The sequence below is a fragment of the Crotalus tigris genome, unplaced genomic scaffold, assembly GCF_016545835.1.
Source record: "Crotalus tigris isolate CLP2741 ecotype Arizona unplaced genomic scaffold, ASM1654583v1 scf7180000018055.714482, whole genome shotgun sequence".
NCBI classification, from domain to species: Eukaryota; Metazoa; Chordata; class Lepidosauria; order Squamata; family Viperidae; genus Crotalus; species Crotalus tigris.
The window spans coordinates 422,549-449,607 of NW_024096798.1; the positions used below are offsets into that span (position 1 = coordinate 422,549).

At 47.9% G+C, this 27,059-nt stretch overlaps 1 protein-coding gene across 2 annotated transcripts in view; it reads right to left on the reverse strand.

Annotated features, from left to right (window-relative positions):
* EIF2B5 (eukaryotic translation initiation factor 2B subunit epsilon) overlaps positions 1-26,780 on the reverse strand; it is a 43,382-nt gene extending 16,602 nt beyond the window's left edge. For both annotated transcript variants that reach the window (XM_039347211.1, XM_039347213.1), the window contains exons 1-8: positions 26,583-26,780; positions 15,518-15,642; positions 13,276-13,461; positions 12,238-12,415; positions 9,749-9,829; positions 9,250-9,327; positions 7,903-8,212; positions 6,483-6,628 (exon numbers count right to left, since the gene is read on the reverse strand). In XM_039347211.1, the coding sequence (XP_039203145.1) occupies positions 6,483-6,628; positions 7,903-8,212; positions 9,250-9,327; positions 9,749-9,829; positions 12,238-12,415; positions 13,276-13,461; positions 15,518-15,642; positions 26,583-26,738 (1,260 nt within the window). In that variant the 5' untranslated portion in view covers positions 26,739-26,780. The remainder of the gene's footprint in view (positions 1-6,482; positions 6,629-7,902; positions 8,213-9,249; positions 9,328-9,748; positions 9,830-12,237; positions 12,416-13,275; positions 13,462-15,517; positions 15,643-26,582) is intronic.
* Between the last annotated feature and the right edge of the window lie 279 nt (positions 26,781-27,059).

Below are 27,059 nucleotides of genomic sequence, written 5' to 3' on the forward strand. Positions count from 1 at the left end.
CACTTGACCACCACCTACCCACCCCAATTTAAGAGGGCATTCAAGGTTTTGTAGGGGAGTTTTTACAAACTGTCAGCCCCCAGATGAACACGGACACTGCTTTTTGAACTACCAATGGATTCAAAGACGACCAAGGAAGGGACAGGGCAAATGGTGGGCGACATTTAATCTGTCCCAAGATGTTTTGATTTCTCACCTTTGACAACCCCCCCCCCTCCATTTACAGACTTCGCAACTAATTCTAAGATGTGTGGACTTCTACTTCCAGAATTCCTTAGCCACCAGTTTAGGCGTTAAAAGTCCGTACAACTTAAGAATTGCCAAGATGAAGAAGTGTTGCTGTTTCAGAACTAAAAGGGGCGTTGTCTTACCTGAACGCCTTTTCTCAGCAGGATGATGTAGAGTCCAATGAATGGGTTCTATGACGGCCTTCCTGCCTGGCAGACTGGGTAAAAACTTCGGCCACACCTCTTCCTCTGCGTGTGACCCCAGTTTTGACTTAGGCGAGAAACTTTGTTGACATTAACCTTGCAGCTCTTTATTATATATTTATTATATCCCTGCCTAGACCTATCCCCTGGGTGGGCTTGGACTCTACATCATCCTGCTGAGAAAAGGCGTTCAGGTAAGACAACGCCCCTTCTCCAGCAGGATGGCTGTAGAGTCCAATGAATGGGACATACCAAAGCCCTCATGTCCCCCTGGGAGGGAATGTCTAGGCTACCGAACTCTGAGCAGATACGACTTGTTGAAGAACTCTTCTGCCAAAAGCCGCGTCTGCTGCCGCTAGGGAGTCTAAACGGTAATGCCGAATGAAAACCGAAGGTGAAGACCAGGTTGCGGCCTTGCAAATCTCTTCTACCGGTGCTTGCGTTAGCCACGCCGCAGATGTGGCCGCACTCCGAGTTGAGTGGGCAGTCACATGAGTGGGTGCTGGCAAATCCTGCGATGCGTAGGCATGCGCTATGCAGGCTCTGATCCACCTGCCTATGGTGGAAGAAGACACCTTCTTTCCCATAGTTGATGGTTGAAAAGACACAAATAATGCTTCAGTCTTTCGGAAAGCCGAGGTGCGTTTCACGTAGAAACACAGCGCTCTCCGCACGTCCAGCTTGTGCCACCTGTGTTCTAGCCTATGTTTGGGTCTTGGACAGAAATCAGGAAGTGTCAGTTCCTGAGATCTGTGAAAGATGCTATTTACCTTCGGAATGAAGGCCGGGTCTGGTCTAAGAACGACCCTGTCTTTGAAGAAGGTACACAGATCCTTCCTTACTGACAGTGCTGCTAGTTCTGAGATTCTCCTTGCTGAAGTGATTGCCACAAGGAAAGCTACCTTCATTGATAGGTGATGGAGGGAACATGATTCAAGAGGTTCGAAGGGTGCTGATGTTAAGGCTAGAAGGACCTTAGGCAGGTTCCAAGACGGGTACCTGTGTATGACAGGGGGTTTTGTGTTAGTTGCCCCTTTTAAAAAGGCATTAACCGCTGGATGATGCGCTAGGGAGGTTAAGTTGTCGCAGGAGAGTACGGTTGAGAGGGCCGATATCTGCCTGCGGATGGTGTTGACTGATAGGCCCTTATTAAGACCCTCCAAGAGGTAATCTAGGATATTAGGGATAGATACTGCGGTCGGGTCTAGGCGAAAGGAAGCGCACCACCTACAAAACCCTTTCCATGTAGCGTCGTAAATCCTGTTAGTGGACGCTCTTCGTGATGCCTGTATGATCGATATCACGCCTGCCGAATAAGATTGTTTGGTTAAGCTTTGCCGCTCAAATGCCAAGCGGCTAGTTGTAGCCACTGGGGTTCTGGATGCACAAGCTTGCCCTGACTGAGTTTTACCCTGTCCGGGGGAATCCTCCACGGAGGTGAGATCGAGAGGTCTAAGAGGTCGGCAAACCACGGGCGCCGTGGCCAGTGAGGGGCAATGCAGACTATCTCTGCGCCTTCCAGAATCAGCTTGCGTATGGTCGCTGGTATTAAGGGCAGCGGTGGGAAGGCGTACAGGAGTTGCGCCGGCCACTGACACCTGAGAGCATCCGTTCCCTCTGATCCCGGGGACGGGAATCTGGAGAAGAACCTGGGGAGTTGTGTGTTCTTGTGATTGGCAAATAGATCTAGATGTGGTTGTCCGAATCTCCGGGAGATCTCCTCGAACAGAGCCGGATCCAGACGCCATTCCGACTGGTCCACCCTGGCTCTGCTCAGGGAGTCTGCCTGGGTGTTTGTCTCTCCTGAGATGTGTTCCGCTCTGATGGAACTCACATTGGTTTCTGCCCACCGAGCCAGAGCCAATGCCTCTTTCATTAGTTCCGCTGATCGCGTTCCTCCCTCCTTGTTTACATGTGCCTTGGCTGCTATGTTGTCTGTTAGTACGAGGACGTGCCTCCTTGTTACTAGGTGTGAGAAATGACGAAGGGCCAGGTGGATGGCCCGGAGCTCTAGCCAGTTGATGCTGTGTGACAGGTCCTTCTGTCCCCACTGGCCCTGTGCTATCTGGCTTCCCAGGTGCGCTCCCCAACCGAACAGGCTCGAGTCCGTCGTGAGTGTGACCCTGTTCGGTTCCCTGAATATGCTCCCCCTGAGTGTCGTGGGGGATAGCCACCATTCTAGTGATCTCATCACCTGTGCTGGTACCAGCACTCTCCTGTTGGAAGTGCTGAGGTTCCTCCTCTGGTAGGGTAGGAGGAACCACTGCAACTCCCTTGAGTGGAGCCTTGCCCATGGGATGATGCCCATGCAAGATATCATCTTTCCCAGGAGCTTCGAGAGCTGTATCAAGGGCACTCTCTTGATCTTTTGAATTTGGTGAATCAGCTTGGATATGCTGATCCGTCGCTCCTGGGACAGGTATACCCTGCACTGTGACGTGTCTATCACCGCTCCTAGGTGTTGCAGCCTCCTTGAGGGGATGAGGTGGCTCTTGCTTAAATTGACCGAGAATCCATGCCCCTGTAGGGTTCGGATTGTGGTCTTGAGGTCTGCCCTTGCTTGTTCCTGAGATCTGGACTGAATCAAGATGTCGTCCAGATAAAACTGTACGCGAACCGGCATCAGCCTGAGATGGGCTGCTATTACAGCTAGGGTCTTGGTAAATACCCTTGGTGCTGAAGATAGTCCGAAGGGTAAGGCCCTGTATTGGTAATGTCGGCCCGCGTAGGTAAATCTGAGGAATTTCCGGTAGCTGGGATGGATGGGAATGTGTAGGTACGCCTCTGTGAGATCTATTGAGGATAATAGATCGTCTTCCCTGACGCTGGCTAGGATGGATTTCAATGAGTGCATCTTGAACTTCCTGTACTTTATGAAATGATTCAGGCCCTTCAGGTCCAATATTGCTCTCCACCCTCCTGATGTCTTTGGAATAACGAAGAGGATGGAATAAAATCCTCTTCCCTCCTCTTCCTTTGGTACCCTCTCTATGGCTTGAATTGACAGGAGGTGAGCTATGGCCGAAGTTATCAGCCTCGTCTTGTGTACCTTTCTGGAGATGGGGCATCTGATGAACCGGTTTGGTGGGGGAGAACAAAAGTCTAAGGTCAGGCCATGCCTGATCGTTTCCAAGACCCAGGCGTCGGTGGTGGTCTGCTCCCAGACCTCGATGAAGTTTCCTAACCGACCCCCGATGGGAGTGTCCTGTTTGGCGTCACTTGGTACGCTTAAAGGATCTGCCTCCCGCTCCCCTATATGGGCGTCTGGACTGGAACTGGCCTCTGGCTCCCGGGCTTTGGCGATCCTGGGTTCGATCCTGTCTCGGATAGAAGGATCGTGAGCCTCTGGGCCAGTCCCAGGATTGCCCTGATCGAAAGGGCTGTCTCCATTCCCAGGGGCTTCCTGGGCGGAAGCCCTGTCTCCGGAAATCCTGACTGCCTCTCCTGTCTAACTTCTTTGATGGGTGTACTAGGATTTTTTTCTTGTCTCTGCCTTCGCTGACATGTGGGTCCAGTATGGACCCAAATAAGGCTTCTCCACTGTACTTGGACGTCGATAGACGCCATTTGGACCTCAGGTCTGTCTTCCAATTTTTGAGCCACAGTAGCCTACGCGAGGCCACTGTGGCCGCAATGGATCTTGCCGCATACTTTGGTGCGTACAGTGAAGCGTCAGACACGAATTGAGAGGCCGCGAGGAGCTTGGCCAATGTTTGGTGTACTCTGACCTGGTCTGGAGGCACCGTGCCCTGCAGTTCCCTCAGCCACATGATACAGGCCCTCGCGAAGAATGATGATGAAGTGGCTGCTCTGGCCGCCCAGGCTGCAGCCATGTGGGAACGACGGAGGGAGTGTTCAAATTTCTTCTCCTCAGGTTTCAAGACCTCCGCCAGGTCTCCTGGAATCGCGGAGGTAGAGAATAATGAGATCAAGGGGTTATCTACAGTAGGAACCTCTAGCATGTTCGAGAAGGAGGGAGATAGGTTGAAGAGCTTTCTTTCCGCGCTATTAGGTGCCGGCGGGCTTGCAAGTGATGACCATTGTTCCTCCAGCGTGGTCATAAAGACCTCCGGACAAGGAATGTACTTATCCTGTGGAACCTTTTTGGCAAATAGAGGATTGGCCTCCCTGCTTGTGGAGGGCTTTTCATCCTGTACTGATGTTAGACTGACCGTGGAAACTGCCTTTATCAGGAGTGATTTTAAGAGCGCTGGGTTAAAGAGGCCAGAGCTCGTCGCCTGCTCAGGTGCGGTCTCCTCATCCTCCGAGAGGGGCATGTCTGACATGTCAAGGTCTACTGAGTCACCCTCTCCAAGTTGAGAGGAAGTCTCAGAGATGTTGGTAGGGGGTGGCCTAGCTCGCCCCTTACGGGGTGTGTGAAAAGCCACTTGCCCCTTAGAAGCCATGAACTGGGAGAATGCGTCCTGCATGAATGCCTGAAATTGTGCCGACCATATGTTCTCCTGCGCTTTGTCTCTGGGTTGAGGCGCTGGGGTGTGGTCAGGTGAAGAATCTGGTGAGGAGAGAGTGGAGGAATCTAACTGTTCAGTTTCCCCAGGAGGAGACCAGGTCTTGAGCACTTCCTCGGCAGTAGGTTCTGTGCTGGGTGCCACCACTGGGACAGGGGAAACCGGATTTGTCCCATTGGCATTGGTTCTCTGTGCCCTGCTAATTTGTCTTTCTAAAGCCAAATGTCTCCTCAAAGCCTCTCGCTCAGCCGTTTTAGACTGTCCCTTCTGAGTAAGGTGCTTTGTTTTAGCCTTCTTCTTCCCCCCCCACCTCTGATTCAGAGGATCTGCGTTTTTGTTGTTGCTGTGGGGGGGACAATTGAGGGACCTGTGTGACTGAATACGAGACATTGTCTGCCATTGTGCCAGACACCCCGAGTAGGCAATGCCTGGAATGGGGGACTGAGGTACGCAGATCAGATGCAGATGCTTGGGGCTGTGCCCTCTTCTGCCTATACAAACAATGGCCGGACAGACAGGATTCTTTGGACAGAAGATCCTGCAAGGCAGTGACTAAAGGTCACTATAGGAACAGTCAGGGAAAAATATTCCTCCTCACCTCCTCACCTAGTCCAGACAAGAGCAGTTTATATCTCTCTCTCCCCCAGTCTGTGGCTGTAGCAGCAGACCACGATCAGAACGGTTCTCTTCCTTTTCCCTTTTCCTTCCTCTTGCCTCAATTTCTTGAGGAACCTCAGATCCTTGCCTAAAGGTATCCCTTTTTTGTCTGCAGGGAAATGGAGTCCGGGTAGTAGCCCCACCCCCAAGGGAAAATACGGCGGGAGATCCGCTTGTTCAAAATGGCGAATGGGAGGAAGCCACGCCTCCCAAAGGTAGTCCGGGAAGCCACGCGGTTTAAACAATGGCGGATCCTTGAATTCAACAGTAAGGAAGACTCCTTGGGTTTTAAGGGGGCTGCGCCTCTCCTCTGAGGGAAGGAAACAGCGTTAAGGCTCTGTTCTAGTCAGGGCTGCTTTTCGCGCCGCTCAGCTGATCGATGCCGAGCGGCGCCGCGGTTTGCCGCTTCCCGCGCGGCTCAGCTGTTTCACGCTGAGCGGCACCTCGGTTCTGTCGGCCAAGCCGAGCCGGCCACTCAGCTGTTTGTCGGATCGGAGGGCGACGAACAACCCGGTGGGATCCCCGCGCCAAACAGCTGCTCGGCGGGCCGGATATCGACGAGCGATCCGGCCCCGTTCCAAGCCTCCCCTGCTAGCCGCCCTGACGCCCCACTCACAACTCCGCCGATCCTGGCTGTGCCTTTTAAGTTCTATCAGCTGCCAGAGAGCTTTTCATTCAAATGGAAGGAAGAGGATTCCTTTCTTTTTCTTTTGGGATAAATTCCTATTGTTCTGAGAGCTGCTTCTCGCACTTCTACCAGGCTTCGAGACTGAGTCAAAACTGGGGTCACACGCAGAGGAAGAGGTGTGGCCGAAGTTTTTACCCAGTCTGCCAGGCAGGAAGGCCGTCATAGAACCCATTCATTGGACTCTACAGCCATCCTGCTGGAGAATAAAATAACAAAAACGTGCTTCCTCCAACTCACCTGGGAAGTGATGACGCAATGAGGATTCAACGTTACGCCTTCCTTCACCTCTGCCTCGTCACAAACGATGGACCGATAGATTTTTACACCGTCTCCTATATGGACGTCATTCCACAGGAAAGCCCAGTCCAGAAGGACGCCGTTACCTGATCGGTACCCGAAAACACAAACCATCACTTTATGCCATCCTCATCCAGGTGTCTGCTTACAATACATAAGCTAGTTGTGTCTATTCACTGTCCCATGGCGTAATGTGGTTTGTTTTTCCTTTGCATTAAGTCCTACAGCTCAGAAGCCATGATGTAGGTGGTTCTCCATTTACAATCGTTCGTTTTAGTGACCGTTCCAAGTTACAACTGCACTGGCTTATGACCGGCTTTCACACTTCCAACCACTGTAGCCTCCCAATAGTCACATGATCAAAATTTGGGTGCTGGCTAGCTGACATGTATTTATGATAGTTACACTATCCGGGGGGGGGGGTCACATGATCACCATGTGTAAGCTTCCCAGCCAGCTTCCAACAAGCCAAGTTAATGAAAAGCCAGATTCACTTAACTCCTCTCTGGCTTAGCAATACTCAATCAAGAGAGCCTCACTTTACATGTGATGGGGAAGACCTGGATTCAAATCAATCGTTTACCCTATGTAGTCTGTGTCTAGACCGGGGTAGGCAACCTTGGCTCTTTTATGACTCGTAAACTTCAACTCCCAGAATTGGGAGTTGGAGTCCATGAGTCATAAAAGAGCCAAGGTTGCCTAACCCTGGTCTAGACTACTGCAAGCCATCCTAACATTCTCTTCCTGTCTGGTTTTGCCTCTGAAGTCAATCAGCTGCAAATTTCTCTCCAGTAAATTAGCAACTGCACAAAATCTGGCGGGAATGGTGGTCTTCATATTTTGCATCACCATCCCTCAGGGTTCAACAATTACAGGTAATCCTCGGCTTACGATGCTTCACTTAGTGCCTATTCCAAGTTACAACGGCATCGAACAGTGAGTTATGACCCTTTTTCATACGATTGCAGTATCTCTGCGGTCACATGATCAAAATTTGCACGCTCGGCAACTGGTCCATATTTATGACGGTTGCAGTGTGCCCCGGGGTCACGTGATCCCCTTTGGCGATTTTCCGACAAGCAAAGCCAATGGGGGAAGCCAGATTCACTTAACGACCGGGTTACTGACTAAACACCTGCAGTGATCCACTTAACTGAGGTGAGAAAGGTCGTAAAATGGGACAAAACACACAACAAATGTCTTGCTTGACCACAGAAATATGGGGCTCAGTTGTGGTCATAAGTTGAGGACCACCTGTATTAAGACTTCTTTCCGTCATGTTTCCTGTACTGGCACTCCAAGCGTGACAAAGGTCTCTTCAGGCCAAACTGCCCCCTATTTTGCGGGCATCAGAACTTACCTATTTTGCAATTGGGCCCAATGACGCTGTTGGTTATGCAACATTTTGTGCCCACCGATGTTCCTTGCCCCACGAGTACGTTCTCTTCCAGCACGCTCTCATGGCCCAGACTAACTTCAGCACCCCGGTAAATATTGTGGCGGGAATGAGTGCAACTTTGCTTCCCGTTGATGAAGTTCATCTCTGGGGTTATGGGATAGACACAACGTTGCAGAATGTCTGAGGACACTGACTCGTACATCGACAAATTGGAAACAGAGGCACCGTATTCTTCTGAGGTCACATACATATGGATCTGGTTCCCAAGGACCTGAGGAACAGAGAAGGGCTATTAGGAAAGACCTCAAACTTTCTGGTATTCTATGATTCTGTAAGGGTCTTCTGCTCGAGCAGGGGGTTGGACTAGATGGCCTTCTGAAGTCCCTTCCAACCCTTCCACTGATTGTTCTGTCAGGAATATTCTCCTTGGGATGTCATCTGGACCGTTACAAGTAGTCCAAGACTTACAACTATTTGCTTAGTGGCCGTTCAAAGTTACAACGGCACTGAAAAATGGATAATAATAATAAAGTTGGAAGGGACCTTGGAGGTCATCTAGTTCAACCCCCTGCTGAGGCAGGAAACCCTATACCATTTCGGACAAATGGCTGTCCAGTCTCTTCTTAAAAACTTCCAGTGTTGGAGCATTTACTGCTTCTGGAGGCAGGTTGTTCCACTAGTTAATTGTTCTCACTGTCAGGAAGTTTCTCCTTAATTCTAGGTTGCTTCTCTCCTTGATTAGTTTCCATCCGTTACATCTTGTCCTGCCTTCAAATGCTTTGGAGAATAGCTTGACTCCCTTTTCTTTGGAGCAGCCCCTGAGATCTTTATTGTCTTAATGTTTCACCTTGATGCTTTTGTCAATTGCAAGCAGCCTAGAATCACCTCTATGTGAAATGGGTGGCATGTAAGTTTAATAAATACATAAATTTATAATTTTTGTGCTATTGTGGTGGCCTGCAGGTTTAATGAATTATTACTGTTATTATTAAGGTGTCTTAGCTTCCGCAAATCATCAGGAATCAGTAAGAATCTGGTCTGGAATTTGGGTTTTTAAGAAAAGACTGGACAGCCATTTGTCTGAAATGGTATAGGGTTTCCTGCCTGAGCAGGGGTTGGACTAGATGACCTCCAAGGTCCCTTCCAACAACAACTTTCTTCTTCTTCTTCTTCTTCTTCTTCTTCTTCTTCTTCTTCTTCTTCTTCTTCTTCTTCTTCTTCTTCTTCTTCTTCTTCTTCTTCTTCTTCTTCTTATTATTATTATTATTATTATTATTATTATTATTATTATTCCCACTACATATTTACCTCTTCATTCACCAACAGGCCACGTACAAAGTCATCCCGAGTTTGATAATCAAAATTATCTGTAAACAGCTCGGTCACCTACCAGGGAAGAACAAAAAAGGTTGTTTTTTTAATACAACTTTTAATGTTATAACTGTGTCTGAAACAAGAGCGTCTCAATCTCTGGCACGAAGAACTATGAATGTGTCTCATCCAAAGTATAGACTGAAGTGCCAAAAAAGGAACACGGAGGGCTCCAGAGGGAGTCCTCAATTTAGAATACTTCATTTAGCGCCCAAAGTTAACAGCGGCACCAAAAAAAATGACTCACGACTCTTTTTCATACTTACAACCATTTCAGCATTCCCCCTGGTGATATGATCAAAAACGGCAGCTGGCACGTGTTTACGAGGGTTGTGGTGTCCTGGAGTCATCCACCCAACCATGGTTAAGCAAATTATAATTTGGCATGATGAGAGAATACAAGCAAGGTCTGCTCGATGCTTTTCGTACCACATACCTGGGGAGAACAGATGCTAATATGGCAGTCTAGCAAATCGTTCCGCACTTGCACTTCTTCGACGTGGCTGTGAAACAAGCTCTAGAAGAAACAAACGAACAAAAAAATACAGCAAAGACCTACCTATATTCATTCGCTTCCAAAGCTACTCTCTGCTAGCTGGGAATGGTTCTCTTGAAGAGACTAAAGCAGGGCTTTTCAACCAGTGGTACGGGGACCACCTGTGGTATATTGGCACCTGGCAGGTGGTACGTGACCATTCTAGAAAAGTGGTAGCAGGGGAGGGGAATGAGCTGAACCAGTGGCAGCACCGCACAAGCCTGAGTGAGAGATGACTCGAGCTGCAGGGCTGTCAGGGCTCAGCGGAAGCGCCAGGCTCCAGCTGGAAGTCGGCGCTGATCCTGGCGCTTCTGCTGAGCGCAAAAGTGCCAATCAGCTGGAATGTTGCAGCATCTCCAGGGTCTTGTGATTTACATTCAGATGCTTGGCAACTGATTCATATTTATGACGGTCACAGTGTCCCAGGGTCATGTGAAGTGACCAAAACCTGCTGCAACCACCCAGCAGACTGGGGGAATAAAAACCAAACACCCCCCCCCACCCCACCCTCGCTGCCAATCCTCAACAGAAATGCTCACAACAATGAAAACCTCGGACAGGAAGAAGAGCGCCGCCGGGTGGGCAGGCAGGTGTCTTGCTCGGCTGTGCCTTGGGGAGCACTTTTTTCAGTGCCATTGTAACTTCGACTACCTGTATGTTATAACATTTTTCCTTTTTTTTTTTTTTGGTCATCAAGTTTTTGACATCTTGCTAGGCGACTGGTGGTACTCAGATATTGCCATATCCTAAAAGTGGTAGGATGGGTGAAAAGATTGAAAAGCCCTGGACTAGAGCAGAGCACGGGGGGGGGGGGGAATCACACGACAGCTACCCAGGGCAATAGCAATTATATACTGCTTCGTAGTGCTTTACAGCCCCTCTTTAAACGGTTTACAGAGTCAGCCTCTTTGCCCCCAAAAATCTGGGTGCTCATTTTACCGACCTCGGAAGGATGGAAGGCTGAGTCAACCTTGAGCAGGTATGGATCGAACTGCTGGCTGTGGGCAGTGAATTAACCTGCAATACTGCATTGTTAATCATGGCAGGCAGGCAGAAAGGAGGATGCAAAGAAGAAGAGAGGGAGGGAGGGAGAGAGAGAGAGAGAGAGAGAGAGAGAGAGAGAGAGAGAGAGAGAGAGAGAGAGAGAGAGAGAGAAGAGAGAGAGAGGATGCAAAGAAAAAGAGAGGGAGGCAGGAAGGAAGAATAGCAATAGCACTTAGACTTATATACCGCTCCAAGGTCCTTTCCAACTTTATTATTATTATGAGTATCTGCTTTATCTCCTCCTTTATATGGGCTTGTCTAACAAAATGGAGAATCAGTTTCACTTATAAAATCGTTTGTTAGTACTTGCATTCAAGCTGTCCCAAGAGGACAGTGAACCAAAAACCAAGCTTGCTACCTCTTAAAAGTACATGTTTATATTAATCCATCCATTAGTCCTACAGTGAGCATTGACAATCCAAGCCTGATCTAGAATGAACTGCCCAAGGCCACCATCCAAACCGAATTGATAACCAATTCCTAATCTATTAATACAGTTGGAACCTCAGTACTTGTTGCTAATTGGGTCCAGGAGATGATGAGTACAGAGAAATGACAAGCACCAAACAAAATTTTCCCATAAGGAATAATATAAAAAACCTGAATGCGTTCTCAAACCACATTTTAAGCCACTGTGTAAAAAAGATAGGCTTTGTATATCATTGCTTTACATGAGAAATAAACCTAAAAATTAATAAACACTTAAATAAAATAAAAACATTTCATCTGTACTGATGAGGGGAAATAAAGGTGCAAAAATACACAAAATGACCACAGAGGCTAAGATAAGATGGCGTGATTCCAGCTATTTCGGCTGGAAAGTGGAGCGCGTCACAAGGCAACCAACCCCAACAATTTCTATCTTGCATGCAGCGTAACAAATGAGTATCGGGACAAAGTTTTCCTGTCAAAATGCAAATTCAACGAGTATTAAAGCAGCCAAGTACCAAGGTATGACTATACTGGGCCTTGAAAGGAACCGTGCTGTTTTCCTAGCTATTAATTCAGTGTATCTCAAGCCAATTTAAGATGTGTGGATTTCAACTCCCAGCTTTGCTAGCTGGGGAATTCTGGGAATTGAAGTACATGTATGTTAATATGGTTTTTTTTTTCTCATCCTTGTCAGCTTTAAGACGTGCATCCTCTTAAACCAGGGGTCTTCAAACTTGGCCCTTTTATGACTTGTGGACTTCAACTCCCAAAATTCCTCAGCCAGGCACGCGTGCCTGGCTGAGGAATTCTGGGAGTTGAAGTCCAGAAGTCATAAAAGGGCCAAGTATGAAGACCCCTGTCTTAAACTTATAGCAAAACTGGCTGCTTGTTTTCTAGCTTCCTGGTTCACACACCATGGGAAAACTGAAGTGCTTCAGTCCTTGCGTCCTCTGATAGTGGAGCACGCGTTTCGTAGCGCTGTCCATAACCAGGATAATATCGTCCTCCGGACATCGAGCCCGATGTCCTGGCGAACACTCTTGAAATATCATTGTCATTACAGACACATTCTTCTCCAGCTTACGCCGTGTCCTGTACCAGGAGAGAGAGAGAAGATTTTTTTAAAAAATGATAATAAAATACACTTACAGATAAGATGATAGCGCATCATTCCTGCCAGAAGGGCTCTATGGAGATAGTCCTGGACTTACAACAGTTCATCCAGCGACCGTTTGTCGTTACAACGGGACTGAAAAAAGTGACTTTTGACCTTTTTTTCACATTTATACCCATTGTGGCATCTCCATGGTCAGGGGTAGGCAACCTTGGCTCTTTTATGATTCGTGGACTTCAACTCCCAGAATTCCTGAGCCAGCATGGGGAAACTGTGGCCCCTTCATGACTGGTGGACTTCAACTCCCAGAATTCCTGAGCCAACATGGGGGAACTGTGGCCCCTTCGTGACTGGTGGACTTCAACTCCCAGAATTCCTGAGCCAGCCATGCTGAGGGGAAAGGGAAAGGTTTCCAAGCTGAGCCAGGCTGGCTTAGGAATTCTGGGAGCTGAAGTCCATGAGTCATAAAAGAGCCAAGGTTGCCTACCCCTGTCCATGGTCATATGATTGAAACTCAGAGGCTTGGCCACTGACTCATATTTACAGACAGTTGCAGCTTGGCCACCGACTCATCTTTATGACGCCATAAAGATGAATCGAAGGCCAAGCCTCTGAATTTCCTACGGTCCCATTTTGGCCCCTTTCTATGCGAGCCAAGTCAATGGGGAAGCCGGATTCGCTGAACGACCATGCTGCTAACTGGACAACTGCAGTGATTCACTTAACAACGGTCGCAGAATGAGGCAAAATCCACTCAACAACGCTTAGCGACAGAAATGCTGGGTTCCGTTGCGGCTGTAGTTCGAGGGCTGCTTGTCCCTTTCTCCTGAATACCCACCTGTGTTCCTGTAAAGCGGCAGAAATATTAATATTGGACACCACATCCCCAGAGACCAGGATAAAGTCAGAACGAACGAGACACTTGGTGTCAACTTCGCGCAACACGTCGCCGAGGGAACGATACAGGTCTGAGATGACAAACCGCACAATGTTAGGCGATGTCGGGCGGCACCACTTAGAGTTTCTGAGGAGAAAAAAAGTCAGAGACAGAAACAACTGAATGAGAACCTCTGTAAAAAATGACTTGCTGGCTTTTTTTGATGAGTATATAAATATACAGGCAGCCCTTGACTTAACGCTCCTTTTAGTGACCATTGTTCAAAGTTACAACGGCACTGAAAAAATGCGATTTTTGACCATTTTTCACAGTTACGAGTTTTGCAGCATCCTCCATGGTCATGTGCTCAAAATTCAGACGCATGGCCATTGATTCATATTTATGACCGTGACTGCGTCCCGGGGTCGTTGTGATCCCCTTTGGCGACCTTCTGACAAACCAAGTCAATGGGGGAAGCCAGGTTCACGTAACAACCCGGCTACCAACTTATCAACGGCAACGATTCACTTAACAAGTGTGGTAAGCAGAGTCACAAAATGGGGCAAAACTCACTTAAATGTCTCACTGAACAACAGAACTTTTGGGCTCGGATGTGGTTGTTGAGTTGAGGACTACCTGCGAATGACATCATGAAGCAGACAGGATCTGAAACACTGATACTGACACAGGGGTAACTGAGGTTCAAAGCCAACTCTAATAGCTGATAAGGAAAAAAACAGTATGAAATAACTTCACAAGTTACCAAAAATTATGGTTTCAGAAGTGATTCCATAGCTATTTAGAATTCTTCCCCCTATAGCAGGGGTGGGCAACCTTGGCTCTTTTATGACTCGTGGACTTCAACTCCCAGGATTCCTGAGCCAGCATGGCTCAGCTTGGAAACCTCTCCCTCTCCCCTCAGTATGGCTGGCTTAGGAATTCTGGGAGCTGAAGTCCACGAGTCATAAAAGGGCCAAGTTTGAAGACCCCTGGTTTAGTGTACAGGCCTGGGGTAGACAACTTGGCTCTTTTATGACTGGTGGACTTCAACTCCCAGAATTCCTGAGGCAGCATGGCTCAGCTTGGAAACCTCTCCCTTTCCCCTCAGCGTGGCTGGCTCAGGAATTCTGGGAGTTGAAGTCCACAAGTCATAAAAGGGCCAAGTTTGAAGACCCCCCCCCTCCGAGTAGAAGGTCGCCATGGGTTATTTGTAGAAATAATAATGGTGAGGTATAAATAAATAAATAAATAACCGCAAGGCCCCAGGGTCTCAATTTTAACAGATTGGCGTGCCTTTAAAGCAGGATATCAAAGATGAAAATTCGAAAGTTCTAAAAAAGCTGGCTATATTTAAACTAAACAAAGTAGGGCAGATTGAGTAGGGGCTTGTTCTCAACCGTTCCACAGAACAAGTCTAGAAATGGCGAATGAGTGGCAACGGAGCAGACCGTGTCTAAAGGTGAAACCTCCCTTAATGGCGAGAAGAAACTTTGATATTGGGAAAGAAGGAGGGTGGATCTGTTCCAAAGTTAAAGGTCTCCTCCGCTGGAAGGATCTAGGACGGACAGTTGACAGGGATGCTGGAGCTGCAAAGTTTGCACGGAGTGAAGACAAACCCTATGTGACCCACAAGGCCCTTGTAACTTCAAACAGTCACTAAACAAATGAATTTAGTCGAGGACTGCCTGTATAATTACAGTATGTCCGTATCCAGATGTCCGTCTGCCTCTTTCTGGTGCCTATCCCAAAAGGCTATTTCACTCTCTGCGCTTGGTTATTTTCTTGCAGCCATTTCATTACCCAAACCTAGACTAGCACTGATGATGTTCCCTAGTTGGATCATGACAGGCCTGCAAGGAAACAAGCTCAGAGAGCACCAAGGACCCCACAGTCCTCCCCCTCCTCTTCTTCCTCTCCCTCCTCCTCCTCCTCCTCCTCCCCTCCATAAACCTTCTAGCACTGATGGTGTTGCTCAGTTGGGTCATGAAACGTCTGCAAGAAAACCACCAAGCTCAGAGAGCACCAAGGTCCCCTCAATTCCACCCTGAGCTACAGACGTTCTCCTTTATTGGCCTTGCTCGGTTACGTCTATCTGACAACCGCCATCCCTCTGTCCACAGCCCCCTCAAACTCCGAGAGACCAAAGGCATAAAAAGGGAAGAAGCCCTTTCCGGGAAGAGACGGCGAAAATGGCTGCTCTTACTGTAAATGCTCCTTGATCTCTGCGGACTTCCAGCAGCAAAAGACGAAGGTTTCCTCCACCCCGGTGGCAGTGAGGAATTCCAGGGTGTAATCTATCATGGCCACGTTTGCCAGAGGAATCAGAGCCTATGGAAGCAAAGAAAAGTCAGCCGCAGCAAAAAAACCAAAAAACCCCACAATCTACAGCTCTGCTTACAGCTAAGAGTCACACAATCCTTCTAAGGAAATGACAAGCAGCACGGGAAATACCGTATTTCAGTGGTGGCGAACCTATGGCACGCGTGCCAGAGGCGGCACTCAGAGCCCTCTCTGTGGGCACGTGCACCATGCCTCGGAGATGACAACCGACCCTCTTCAACCAACCGCCTGCTAACTCACCGAGGTCTCACAGGGCCGGATGCATCCCAGCATGGCTGGTTTCCTTCTTCCTCCGTCCCATCCCTCCTGGCCTCGCATGCTCTCCTTTTCCCGGGCACAACCCACTGCATCGTCTCCTCAGCTGTCGGCCGTCCGTCCAGCTCAGAGGCGGCTACTCTGAGCTGCTGGAGGCGGGCTGCAGAGCTGCTGACAGACACTGTCGGCCCCCATGCGCTCGCTGGCCTGTGTGAGCGAGGGCCGATGGTGTCAGGCATCAGCCACCCCGGCCCCTGCCTCACCTTGCTCTGCGACAATGGCACCCCCACCCTGCCTCGCCTTACCTCGCCTCACCCTGCAGGACGAGCCTCCTGCCCACTGCCCCATCTGCCAGAGACCCCATGGATCTCCCCCAACCTTGCCCAGCCCCCACAGGCATCCCTCCCCATGATCAACATCAAGGTGACCATGCCCACCTTGGCCACACCCACCCAGTGGGCCACACCCACCTGGCACCCGGCGATAAATAAGTGGGTTTTGGGTTGCAGTTTGGGCACTCGGTCTCTAAAAGGTTCGCCATCACTGCCGTATTCATGAAGCACGCGTGGCCTTCTTAAAAATAGCAGCCACGGGAGAAAAATATTAGAAATTGGACCACAACCAGGGAACTGCCTTAAGCCAGAGATAGAACTGGTGCTCCTGTTAAATGCTTTGGCTGATGTCCAAAGCATTTAAAACAGGGGTCCCCAACCTGTGGGCTGTGGTCCACTACCGGCCTGTGGGCTGTTGGCCACTAGGCTGCGTGAGTGGCTGGCCAAGGTGTAGGTGTGTGCGCGCTTGCAACCCCACTTGCGCTAGCATCGTGGCGTCATGCTGCTGCTAGTGATGCCGCAAGCTTTGTGCGGATGCTAACATCACTGCACGCGCGCACCCCCCTACACACTCGCGCTAGCCTAGGGGCATCGTGCAGGCGCTATCATCGCTGTGAGCGCACACTCCCCCCACTCCAAGGCATTAACATTGCAGCATTGCGTCGTGTGCACAAGCGCAGCCCCTTTGTGCGCACGGGGCCCCATTTGTGCATGCGCACACAAAGGCGCCTCCACCATCCCCGCCCCAGGCCACCAACCCAGAAAACGTTAAGTCCTCAACTAATGACCACAACGGAGCCAAAAGTTTCTGTTGCTGAGATAATTGTTAAGTGAATTTCACCCCATTTTATGACCTTTCTTGCCACAGTTGTTAAGTGAAACACTTGGTAAATTAGTAACAGGGTTGTTAAGTGAATCTGGCTTCCCCACTGATTTTGCTTGTCAGAAGATCATAAAGAGTGATCAATAGTAGTAAGTAGTAATAGTAGTGAGTAGTAAGGACAATGACTTAAATGCGAGCCAGCCGTGGGCTGCAGCTGCCAAAAAAGCCAACACAGTGCTAGGATGCATCAACCGAGGGATAGAATCAAGATCACGTGAAGTGTTAATACCACTTTACAAGGCCTTGGTAAGACCACACTTGGAATATAATGTAAAAAAGATGTTGAGATTCTAGAAAGAGTATAGAGAAGAGCAACAAAGATGATTAGGGGACTGGAGGCTAAAGCATATAAGGAACGGCTGCTGGAATTGGGTATGTCCAGTTTAATGAAGAGAAGGACGAGGGGGGACATGATAGCAGTGTTCCAATACCTCAGGGGCTGCCCCAAAGAAGATGGAGTCAAGCTCTTCTCCAAAGCGCCTGAAGGCAGGACGAGAAGCAACGGATGGAACTAATCAAGGAGAGAAGCAACCTAGAACTAAGGAGAAACTTCCTGACAGTTAGAAGAATTCACCAGTGGAACAATCTGCCTCCAGAAGTGGTGAATGCTCCAACACTGGAGGTTTTTAAGAAGAGACTGGACAGCCATTTGTCTGAAATGGTATAGGGTTTCCTGCCTGAGCAATGGGTTGGACTAGATGACCTCCAAGGTCCCTTCCAGCCCTGTGATTCTATGATTCTGAGATAAGTAAATAAGATATATGACAGCTTGCCTTAAGACATTGTGGGTACTCCCTCACTGGAGGCTGTCAAGAAGAGACTGGAAAGCCACCTGTCTGAAATGGCATAGGGCAGTGATGGCGAACCTTTTAGGGACCGAGTGCCCAAACTGCAGCCCAAAACCCACTTATGCATCGTCGGGTGCTGGGTGGGTGTGGCCCAATTGGGTGGGTGTGGCCCATTGGGTGGGCGTGGCTACGGTGGTAACGGCAGACTGGGTGGGACTAAAAAATTCAATCAATCAATTCCAACTTTGCAAGATCTTTTTTTTCCCCCCCGCAAGAAGTTGAAATTGACTCATTGATTGAACCTTTTTTTTTTTTTTTTTTGCACACGGCGGCGGAGGCCTAAAGCGAAAAGGTTTTATAAAACCCAGCTGAAGGCCTAGGACTGGGGTGACGGAGCGCGTGCCCACAGAGAGGGCTCTGAGTGCCGCCTCTGGCACCCGTGCCATAGGTTTGCCACCACTGGCATCGGGGCTCCTGCTTGAGCAGGGGGTTGGACTAGATGACCTCCAAGGTCCCTTCCAGGTCTATTCTGATTACTGGTTTATTACGGCCAGTCTCTCTCCTGACTAGAGAACTGCATTCTGGCATCTAGACTGTTGCAGGACTAGAGAGACTCAGGTTGAAGTTTAAAATTTTTGTTCCAAGCCTCCCTTGCTACTTTTCTGGAACCTGATCTCAAAAGCCAAGGGAGGCCATTGGCAAGGAAAATGCTCCCACCTCTCACTGAGGCCAAGATCCAGCTTGGCACAACAGCATCCCAACGTAGGCCGGCCTAAATTCATTTTCAGACTTTGGCGCAGTGACACTTCCTTGATGCAACCACGTTCAGCCTTGTTGCACCTTTTTATTACTGCAGTTTTGTGATAAGAATCATACAACGATACGTCCCAGGATAGATCCAGGAACAACTCTTGGGGTTATCAGTCCAACCAGAGAAACAAATTACGGGATCATCCTTACTCTGAACAGGCGACACCGTCCTGACAATCCAGAAACCACAGCTTCAACTATCCGCCTAGGTCAGAGGTAGGCAACCTGGGCTCTTTTATGACTCGTGGACTTCAACTCCCAGAATTCCTGAGCCAGCATGGCTCAGCTTGGAAACCTCTCCCTTGCCCCTCAGCATGGCTGGCTCAGGAATTCTGGGAGTTGAAGTCCACCAGTCATAAAAGAGCCAAGGTTGCCTACCTAGGCCTAGGCCGCTTCATGACTCATGGACTTCAACTCCCAGAATTCCTGAGCCAGCATGGGGGAACTATGGCCCCTTCATGACTGGCGGACTTCAACTCCCAGAATTCCTGAGCCAGCATGGGGGAACTATGGCCCCTTCATGACTTCTGGACTTCAACTCCCAGAACTCCTGAGCCAGCATGGGGGAACTAGTGCCCCTTCATGACTCATGGACTTCAACTCCCAGAATTCCTGAGCCAGCATGGGGGAACTATGGCCCCTTCATGACTTGCGGACTTCAACTCCCAGAATTCCTCAGCCAGCATGGGGGAACTATGGCCCCTTCATGACTCATGGACTTCAACTCCCAGAATTCCTCAGCCAGCATGGGGAAACTATGGCCCCTTCATGACTCATGGTCTTCAACTCCCAGAATTCCTGAGCCAGCATGGCTCAGCTTAGAAACCTGTCCCTTTCCCCTCAGCATGCCTGGCTCAGGAATTCTGGGAGTTGGAGTCCACGAATCATAAAGCAGCCAAGGCTGCCTACCCCTGAGCTAGGCCAGACAGCCTATTAATCACACTCCAATAAAGCTTGGCTCCTGGCCTGTTGGGTCCTTGGAGACATTTGTGTACTTGTTTTGGCAACAAGACAAGAGTTGGCCACTGCTGTCACAGGCACTTGTTTTCGACATTCTAGTCTGGCCTACAGGTCTAGAATTTTCTCTTGAACGTTCCCAAGTGAGCCCAGCCCTATTTATCTTCCAGGCACAGACAGGGCTAGCCAGGTGCTACTGCCTGATGAGACACAGCTTATAGGTTGATCCCTTTTTTTCTGCAGCGACAAAGGGGTAATTTCCACATTCTCCTTGTGATGAATATAATAACAGCTGCCACAACATTGTCATTTAAAGATGCTATGGTGATTGGGTAGAAACACACCCACACACCAATGCACAGAAATGAAGAGCATTCTTAAAACAAAAATCTAGCCATAGTCTGGAGTCAATATTTATTTTTGTTCTCCATGGGATGTCATCCGGACCGTTAAAAGTGGTCCAAGACTTGTGAATTTGTGAATTCCTCACTCACGAATCAAAATGCTGTGGTGTTCAATACCACAGTAAACGACGTTTTTCAGCAGACTGAGGATCTGTATAATGAAATGAAGTGGCAGAGAAAAATTAGGAGTTAAGTACGGTGTTTGTAAGGGTTCGTCTTGTTTGATGGTTACTCTGAAGAGATCTAGTGCCTAGTCTCTAACTTTGGGGAAAGTCCTGTTGTAAAGGTTCTGCTTTATCCATTTATTAACCATAAAAAACAAGATAGAGAACACAGAATAACAAATTAAGAAACACATTAATGGCCACATTAAAACAAAGGATCAATGTAGATTTGACGTCAAGCCTTAGGTTATCTATAAATTAGAATCCAACCCATGTTTTCTCTTTCCAAACAAGTCAAGCAAACCATCTTTTTTTTAAAGTTACTTATATGCTTCACTTCACTTCAGGAATTCACAGCCATTTGCTTAGTGGCCGTTCAAAGTTACAACGGCACTGAAAAATGCATCTATGGCCGCTTCCCCCCCCCCCCGCGACCGACCGTTGCAGCCTCCTCGTGCTTATGTGATCAAAATTCAGACGCTTGGCAACTGGCTCGTAGTTATGATGGTCGCAGCGTCCCCAGGGGGTTGCTTGATCCCCTTCTGCGACCTCCTAAGAAGCCGAGCCAATGGGGGGGGGAGAAGCCAGATTCACTTAACAACCGCGTGACTAACTTAACAACCGCAGTAATTCACTTAACCGCTGTGGCGAGAAAGGTCATAAATGGGGGCACAACCCACTTAACAACTATCTTGTTTAGCTATGGAAAGTGTGGGTTCAATTGTGATTGTCGGTCACCCATCAAATTAGCCCTTCGCTGCATTCCCTGATTAAGGATTCCACTCCTCAAAGTCTTGACAAGCTGTTGCTAGAAACCTCGGCTTCTATTTTGGTTTAAATCAAAGCCTGGCTTTTTCATTCACAAGGATCCTGGAAATCCAACATCACTCTGTCGCTTCAATAAATGTTCCTGTAATATGTTTTTGGATGAGCAATCGCATTTGAAGCATCAAAGGGTGATCTTATCACACTAATAATTTACCGCTCTGGTACACAACACCCACATCTTTAAATAGCATTCAGTATGCTTACCAGAGCAAAGTAATTTTCCATTAACCACAGCCAGGATTTGATGTTGATTTCCCCTGCAATCTACCTGCACAGCTACTCCTTCAAAGACTGTTAAGTTTTCACGTTCTCTTTTTTTCATCCATGGTGTGTGTGTGTGTGTGTGTCTGTGTGTGTGTGTTCCCAGATGACTTCTTCACCTAGAACAGTGTCTCACAATCTTGGTAACTTAAAATTGCCAGGTTTTGAAGAAGAAAAAATGATTTAGAGCAGGGGTCCCCAACCTTTTGGGCACCAGGGACCGGTTCTGTGGAGAGAGGTGTCCTGGTTCTGACAGATGAAACTCTTCAAAAGAACTCCGAGGCATTAAAGGATCTTTTATTCGAGTAGCATAATATCGGCACTACATAATCGAAGCCAAAAACTGAATTCCCCTTCCCTGGGCACATAGTATCAAAGCACAATTCCCTTCTCCAATTAACAGTCATAAATCACATTCTCCAATTAGCTTGAAATGCAGGCTTTCCCTCCAGTTCTCCAGTCAGCAGATTCTTATCATCTCTTATTTCAATAACCTTGATTCTCACGCTAAGTTTAGTATTGTTATGTCTAGGGAGACTCTCATTCACACACCCCCCCCCCCAGCATCATCTAACTCTAAAACCGAAAGGGAAAAAGATGGCTACATTTCCATCTATTGTCAATGCAAAAACATCCAATGTTAGCAGCGTTGACAAGAGGTTTTTCCGCGGACCGGAGGGTGCGTGGTTTTGTGTGCTGCCTGCATCTCGCGGATGGGGCTTTGCTTGTTTGTGTGGACCGGTTGCTGGCATGCCGCAGCCCGGTACTGATCCACAGACCGGGGGTTGGGGACCCCTGATCTAGAGGGTCATAGGTTCCCCAACCTTACCAGTGATTTGTGATTGTTCATCACAATGATGACTGTGGCAACATCCCCAGCGTCACGTGATCAAAATTCAGACGCTTGGCAACTGGCTCATATTTATGACGGTTGCAGCTTTCCGGGGTTAGGTGATCCCCTTTGGCGACCTTGTGACAGTCTAAGTCAATATGGGGAAGCCGGATTCGTTTAATGACCGTGTTACTAACTTAACAACTGCAGTGATTTGCTTTAACAACAGTGGTAATAAAGGTCCGAAAATGGGACAAAACTTAACTTAAGACTATCTCACTTAGCAATGGAAATTTTGGGCTCAACTGTAGTCGTAAGCCGAGGATTACCTGTAATACTTTTTTATATTATATGCCGACTTTATGTTATAAGCTGACTGTATGCTGCCCAGAGTTACCTTGAGGCAAGATGGGCTGCCGATTAATTTTGCAAACAAGTAAAAATGGATATTATAACCTGTCTTGGAGGGCTTCTCCCATATTTAAGTTGTCCTAAAAATGCATATCTCTTTCTACTTTGAGTCTTCACCTTACGCATTAGACCTGAAATGAAAGTTGCCATGATTCTTTGGCAACAATACCGAAATTGATTTTGCCCAACTTTTTACTTTAGCTGTGCAATTTCTCTGGCAGCCTCTTCTCCCAAGGACCAAGAAGGTCCTGTCCCTGCTTAGTAAGAGTGGCGATATGGCAACATTTTTTTTTCCAGCAATGGCTTTTGGCTCCATATTTGGTTTCCAAAGAATATTGGAACAGCTTTAATACACTTGAGCCGAGGTCTTCAAACTTGGCCCTTTTATGACTTGTGGACTTCAACTCCCAGAATTCCTCAGCCAGCCATGCTGACTGAGGAATTCTGGGAGTTGAAGTCCACAAGCCATAAAAGGGCCAAGTTTGAAGACCCCCTGTCTTAAAGCATCCTGGCTGAGGAATTCTGGGAGTTGAAGTCCACAAGCCATAAAAGGGCCAAGTTTGAAGACCCCTGCTCTTGAGCAAAGTTCACATTCAAAAAAGGCTTTGGAAGCATTATGCATTTCGTTTTTCAGTGAACTGTGCCACTTCCAGGTACTTTCTGGGCACAACCTGTGAAATTGTTATAATATTTACACCTGTCAGTGGTCAGGGTTCAATAATTTGAAGGAGTACTTTTCCTTTCCATTCTCTTCTAGTCTTCCCTGAATTCCACAATGTCCATGACTACGATTTCCTTCAAAAGCTAAAATTAGCTCAGTTCCCTTCCTTCCAATAGTAGCATCAATTTTAACCCAATCAAATCCAGCACAATACTTGACACTGCCTACAAGCTGAAAACAAGCAGCCCAGACCTCTATTCTTAAAAATAGCATCTTGCAATATTCACTGATACAAGAAAAAAAATAGATTTTGGAACTAAAACGATGGGAAAAGCAGCTCCACGGAAACAAGCATTGCAATGTACTTCCTTGGGACAGCAATGGTAAACTTTCAAAATTCCCAGGAAGACTGCTTAACAGCTGGCCAAATTCTTTTCTTACATGAAAGCTTCTCTGGAGCCTTTGAAAACCTATAATAACAATAGATGTTTGCTGTTAATTTGATGTTTTTACTAGTTGTTAGTTGTCTGATCAGCAATTAATTATGTGCAGGATGAGCTGGTCGCTGCAAAAAACATTCTAGAAAAGCCAGTTTTATCCCCGGTAGTAATGCAGACTAAAATTACTCCTAAATAATGGTTATATTCACTTCCCTATATAACTCAAAAGGTGCTCACGCTTTCTACCCCAGCAACCGTATTTATTTCATAGCAAACATCCTGATACAAAGAGTGACGTTGTTGAACTAAAAAAAAAAAAGTCTAGGGAAAAATATATAACCAGGAACTTTTTTTTACTTTGCATTGGAAATTTTTTGCAATTTGGGGAACGTACTGTGACTGACCTGAAATGTAATTTTTTTTGCACACACATACACACAAACCCTGGATGTTTTTTCTACTTCACACTACCGGACACAGGAAAATTCAATTAAACCTTGCATTTAGGCAGTTTCATTGCAAAGACAATACACAATTATCTGCAGGTTCATGCACTGAATTATGGACAAGTGAATGAGGGAATTGATCAAGATGGGCTTGGATCTGAGACACAGCAACTGCTCAAAGTCACCCAGTTGGATTTCATTGCCTGAGGCGGGACCAGAATTCATGATCTTCTTGTTTCTATCCTGGTGCCTATTATCACTACAGCAGGGGTCTTCAAACTTGGCCCTTTTATGACTTGTGGACTTCAACTCCCAGAATCCCTCAGCCAGGCACGCTGGCTGAGGAATTCTGGGAGTTGAAGTCCACAAGTTATAAAAGGGCCAAGTTTGAAGACCCCTGCACTACAGTGAACTGGCTCTCAAAGCCATATTTTAATCAGGGCCCACTAAATAAATGCTAGGTATATATAAGATGCTAAAGTCAAACTACATTATGGCTTAGTGCCGCAGAATTTAGTCAAGCAGCTCAGTTATCGTTTTCCACACGCCCAAAAGTATACCGTTGCTTTAGCAGCTTGTTTCCTGCCACGTAACCACACAAATGAGGTTTGCCGTAAAACAGACTAATCTGACAGGCAGTTCTCAAAAGCACAGCCATTTGCAAGAAAATCCATACGGATTATAAAAATGACATTTCATTCAATAGAGATGTAATTGGTATTGACAGTTGCCAGGCTGAATAAAGCAGGGGTCTTCAAACTTGGCCCTTTTATGACAGCGTACCTGGCCGAGGAATTCTGGGAGTTGAAGTCCACAAGTCATAAAAGGGCCAAGTTTGAAGACCCCTGAAGTAAAGGTTCTTCATTCTTTGGCTTATACATACAGTATCAAAATGTTTATTTATATTGATGGAAGCGAAGATCCGGTAGCTCAGGGTTGATCTATGGAGTCCTTAGCTTAGTTTTGTTGCAGACGTTTCATTACCATATTATGTGACATTAGCAGTGCTAAAAGGGAGTGTGGTTTGCTCTCAGTTCATATACTAGAAGAAAATATTTAACAAAACAACAGAATTGGAAGGGACCTTGAGGATCAGGGGCTGCCACAAAGAAGAGGGAGTCAAGCTATTCTCCAAGGCGCCTGAAGGCAGGACAAGAAGCAACGGATGGAAACTAATCAAGGAGAGAAGCAACCTAGAACTAAGGAGAAACTTCCTAATAGTTAGAACAATTAACCAGTGGAACAACCTGCCTCCACAAGCGGTGAATGCTCCAACACTGGAAGTTTTTAAGAAGAGACTGGACAGCCATTTGTCTGAAATGGTTTAGGGCAGAGGTGGCAAACCTATGGCACGGGTGCCAGAGGCAGCGCTCAGAGCCTTCTCTGTGGGCACGTGCGCCATCACCCCAGTCCTAGGTCTTCAGCTGGGTTTTATAAAACCTTTTTGTTTTAGACCTCCGCCACCATGTAAAAAAAAAAAAGGTTCAATCAATCAGTCAATTTCAACTTCTCGCGGGAAAAAAAAGATCTTGCAAAGTTGGAATTGATTGATCGAACTTTTTAGTCCCATCCAGTCTGCCGTTACCCCTGCAGCCACGCCTACCCAATGGGCCACACCCACCTTGCACCCAACGATGCATAAGTGGGTTTTGGGTTACAGTTTGGGCACTCGGTCTCTAAAAGGTTCGCCATCACTGGTATAGGGTCTCCTGCTTGAGCAGGGGGTTGGACTCAATGACCTCCAAGGTCCCTTCCAACTTTTTTTTATCGTCATCATCATCTAGCCTCACCTCCTGTTCAGTCAGAAAACCCTTTATTTGTAGCTCAGGACTGAATTGTGGCATCCTTGGTGCTCTCTGACATGTCATAATACAAAGATTGCAGCGTCTGTAAGATCGCAAGTTATCCCACTGCTTTCGGTTCAAATTTAACATAACGTGAAATGGTACATAGGGCCTCCTGCTTGAGCAGTAGGAGTGGATTAGAAGACCTTCAAGGGGTCTTCCAACCCTGTTATTCTGTACAACCTTTGACGAGTGCCAGAATGCCTTAGGAGAGCCCGACGAGGATTAAGAAAGATCCCGAGAAACAAAAGCATCCAGATCTGTCAAGCGGTTGCCCTCCAAAGGGGGTTGGACTACAGCTCCCATCATCCTGGGAAAGCCTGGCCCTGGCTGCCCACGAGGAGCACTGTGGCTGAATGCAGCGGGGCTTTGAGGCAGCAAGTCAGGTGCAACATCTGGAGCAGGGGATCTTCACACTTGGCCCTTTTACGACTTGTGGACTTCAACTCCCAGAATTCCTCAGCCAGCTATGATGGCTGAGGAATTCTGGGAGTTGAAGTCCACAAGTCGTAAAAGGGCCACGTTTGAAGACCCCTGATCTGGAGCCTTCCAGATGCGAGACTGCAAATGGGACTCCAGGGCCACGAGGGAGGGAGGGAGACGCTCGCTCACCCGCGGCCGGTCCTTGGAAATAGGGAAGAAGCGGCGGTTGAAGCTGTCGGCCACCAGGACGGCCTGCAGCGGAGGCGGCGGCTCCTCTTGGGGCTCCGACCCCCGCGAGCCCCCGGACCCGGCGCCACGCTTCCCAGCAGGACCGCGGGCCGCCATGCCGCCTCGCGCTCTCCCACGCTTTGGGCTGCGCCTCTTCCGTTTCCGGAAGAAACCAGGGTGAGGGTGGGGGGAAAGAGACGGTGTCTCGCGGAGGACAAAAGATCTTCCAACGCAAATGCGGCCGGCGAATACGAAGGCGGGGCGGGGCGGGGCGGGGCGTGACGGGGGGAGGCGCGTTGTAGAGCGATGTGTGATTTCCACCGGGCGGGAGATACGGAGCTGTTAAAAGTTGAATGAAGCATGAATTGAATGAAATAGGATTAGGATTAGGATTAGGATTAGGATTAGGATTAGGATTGGAATAGCATAGCATAGCAT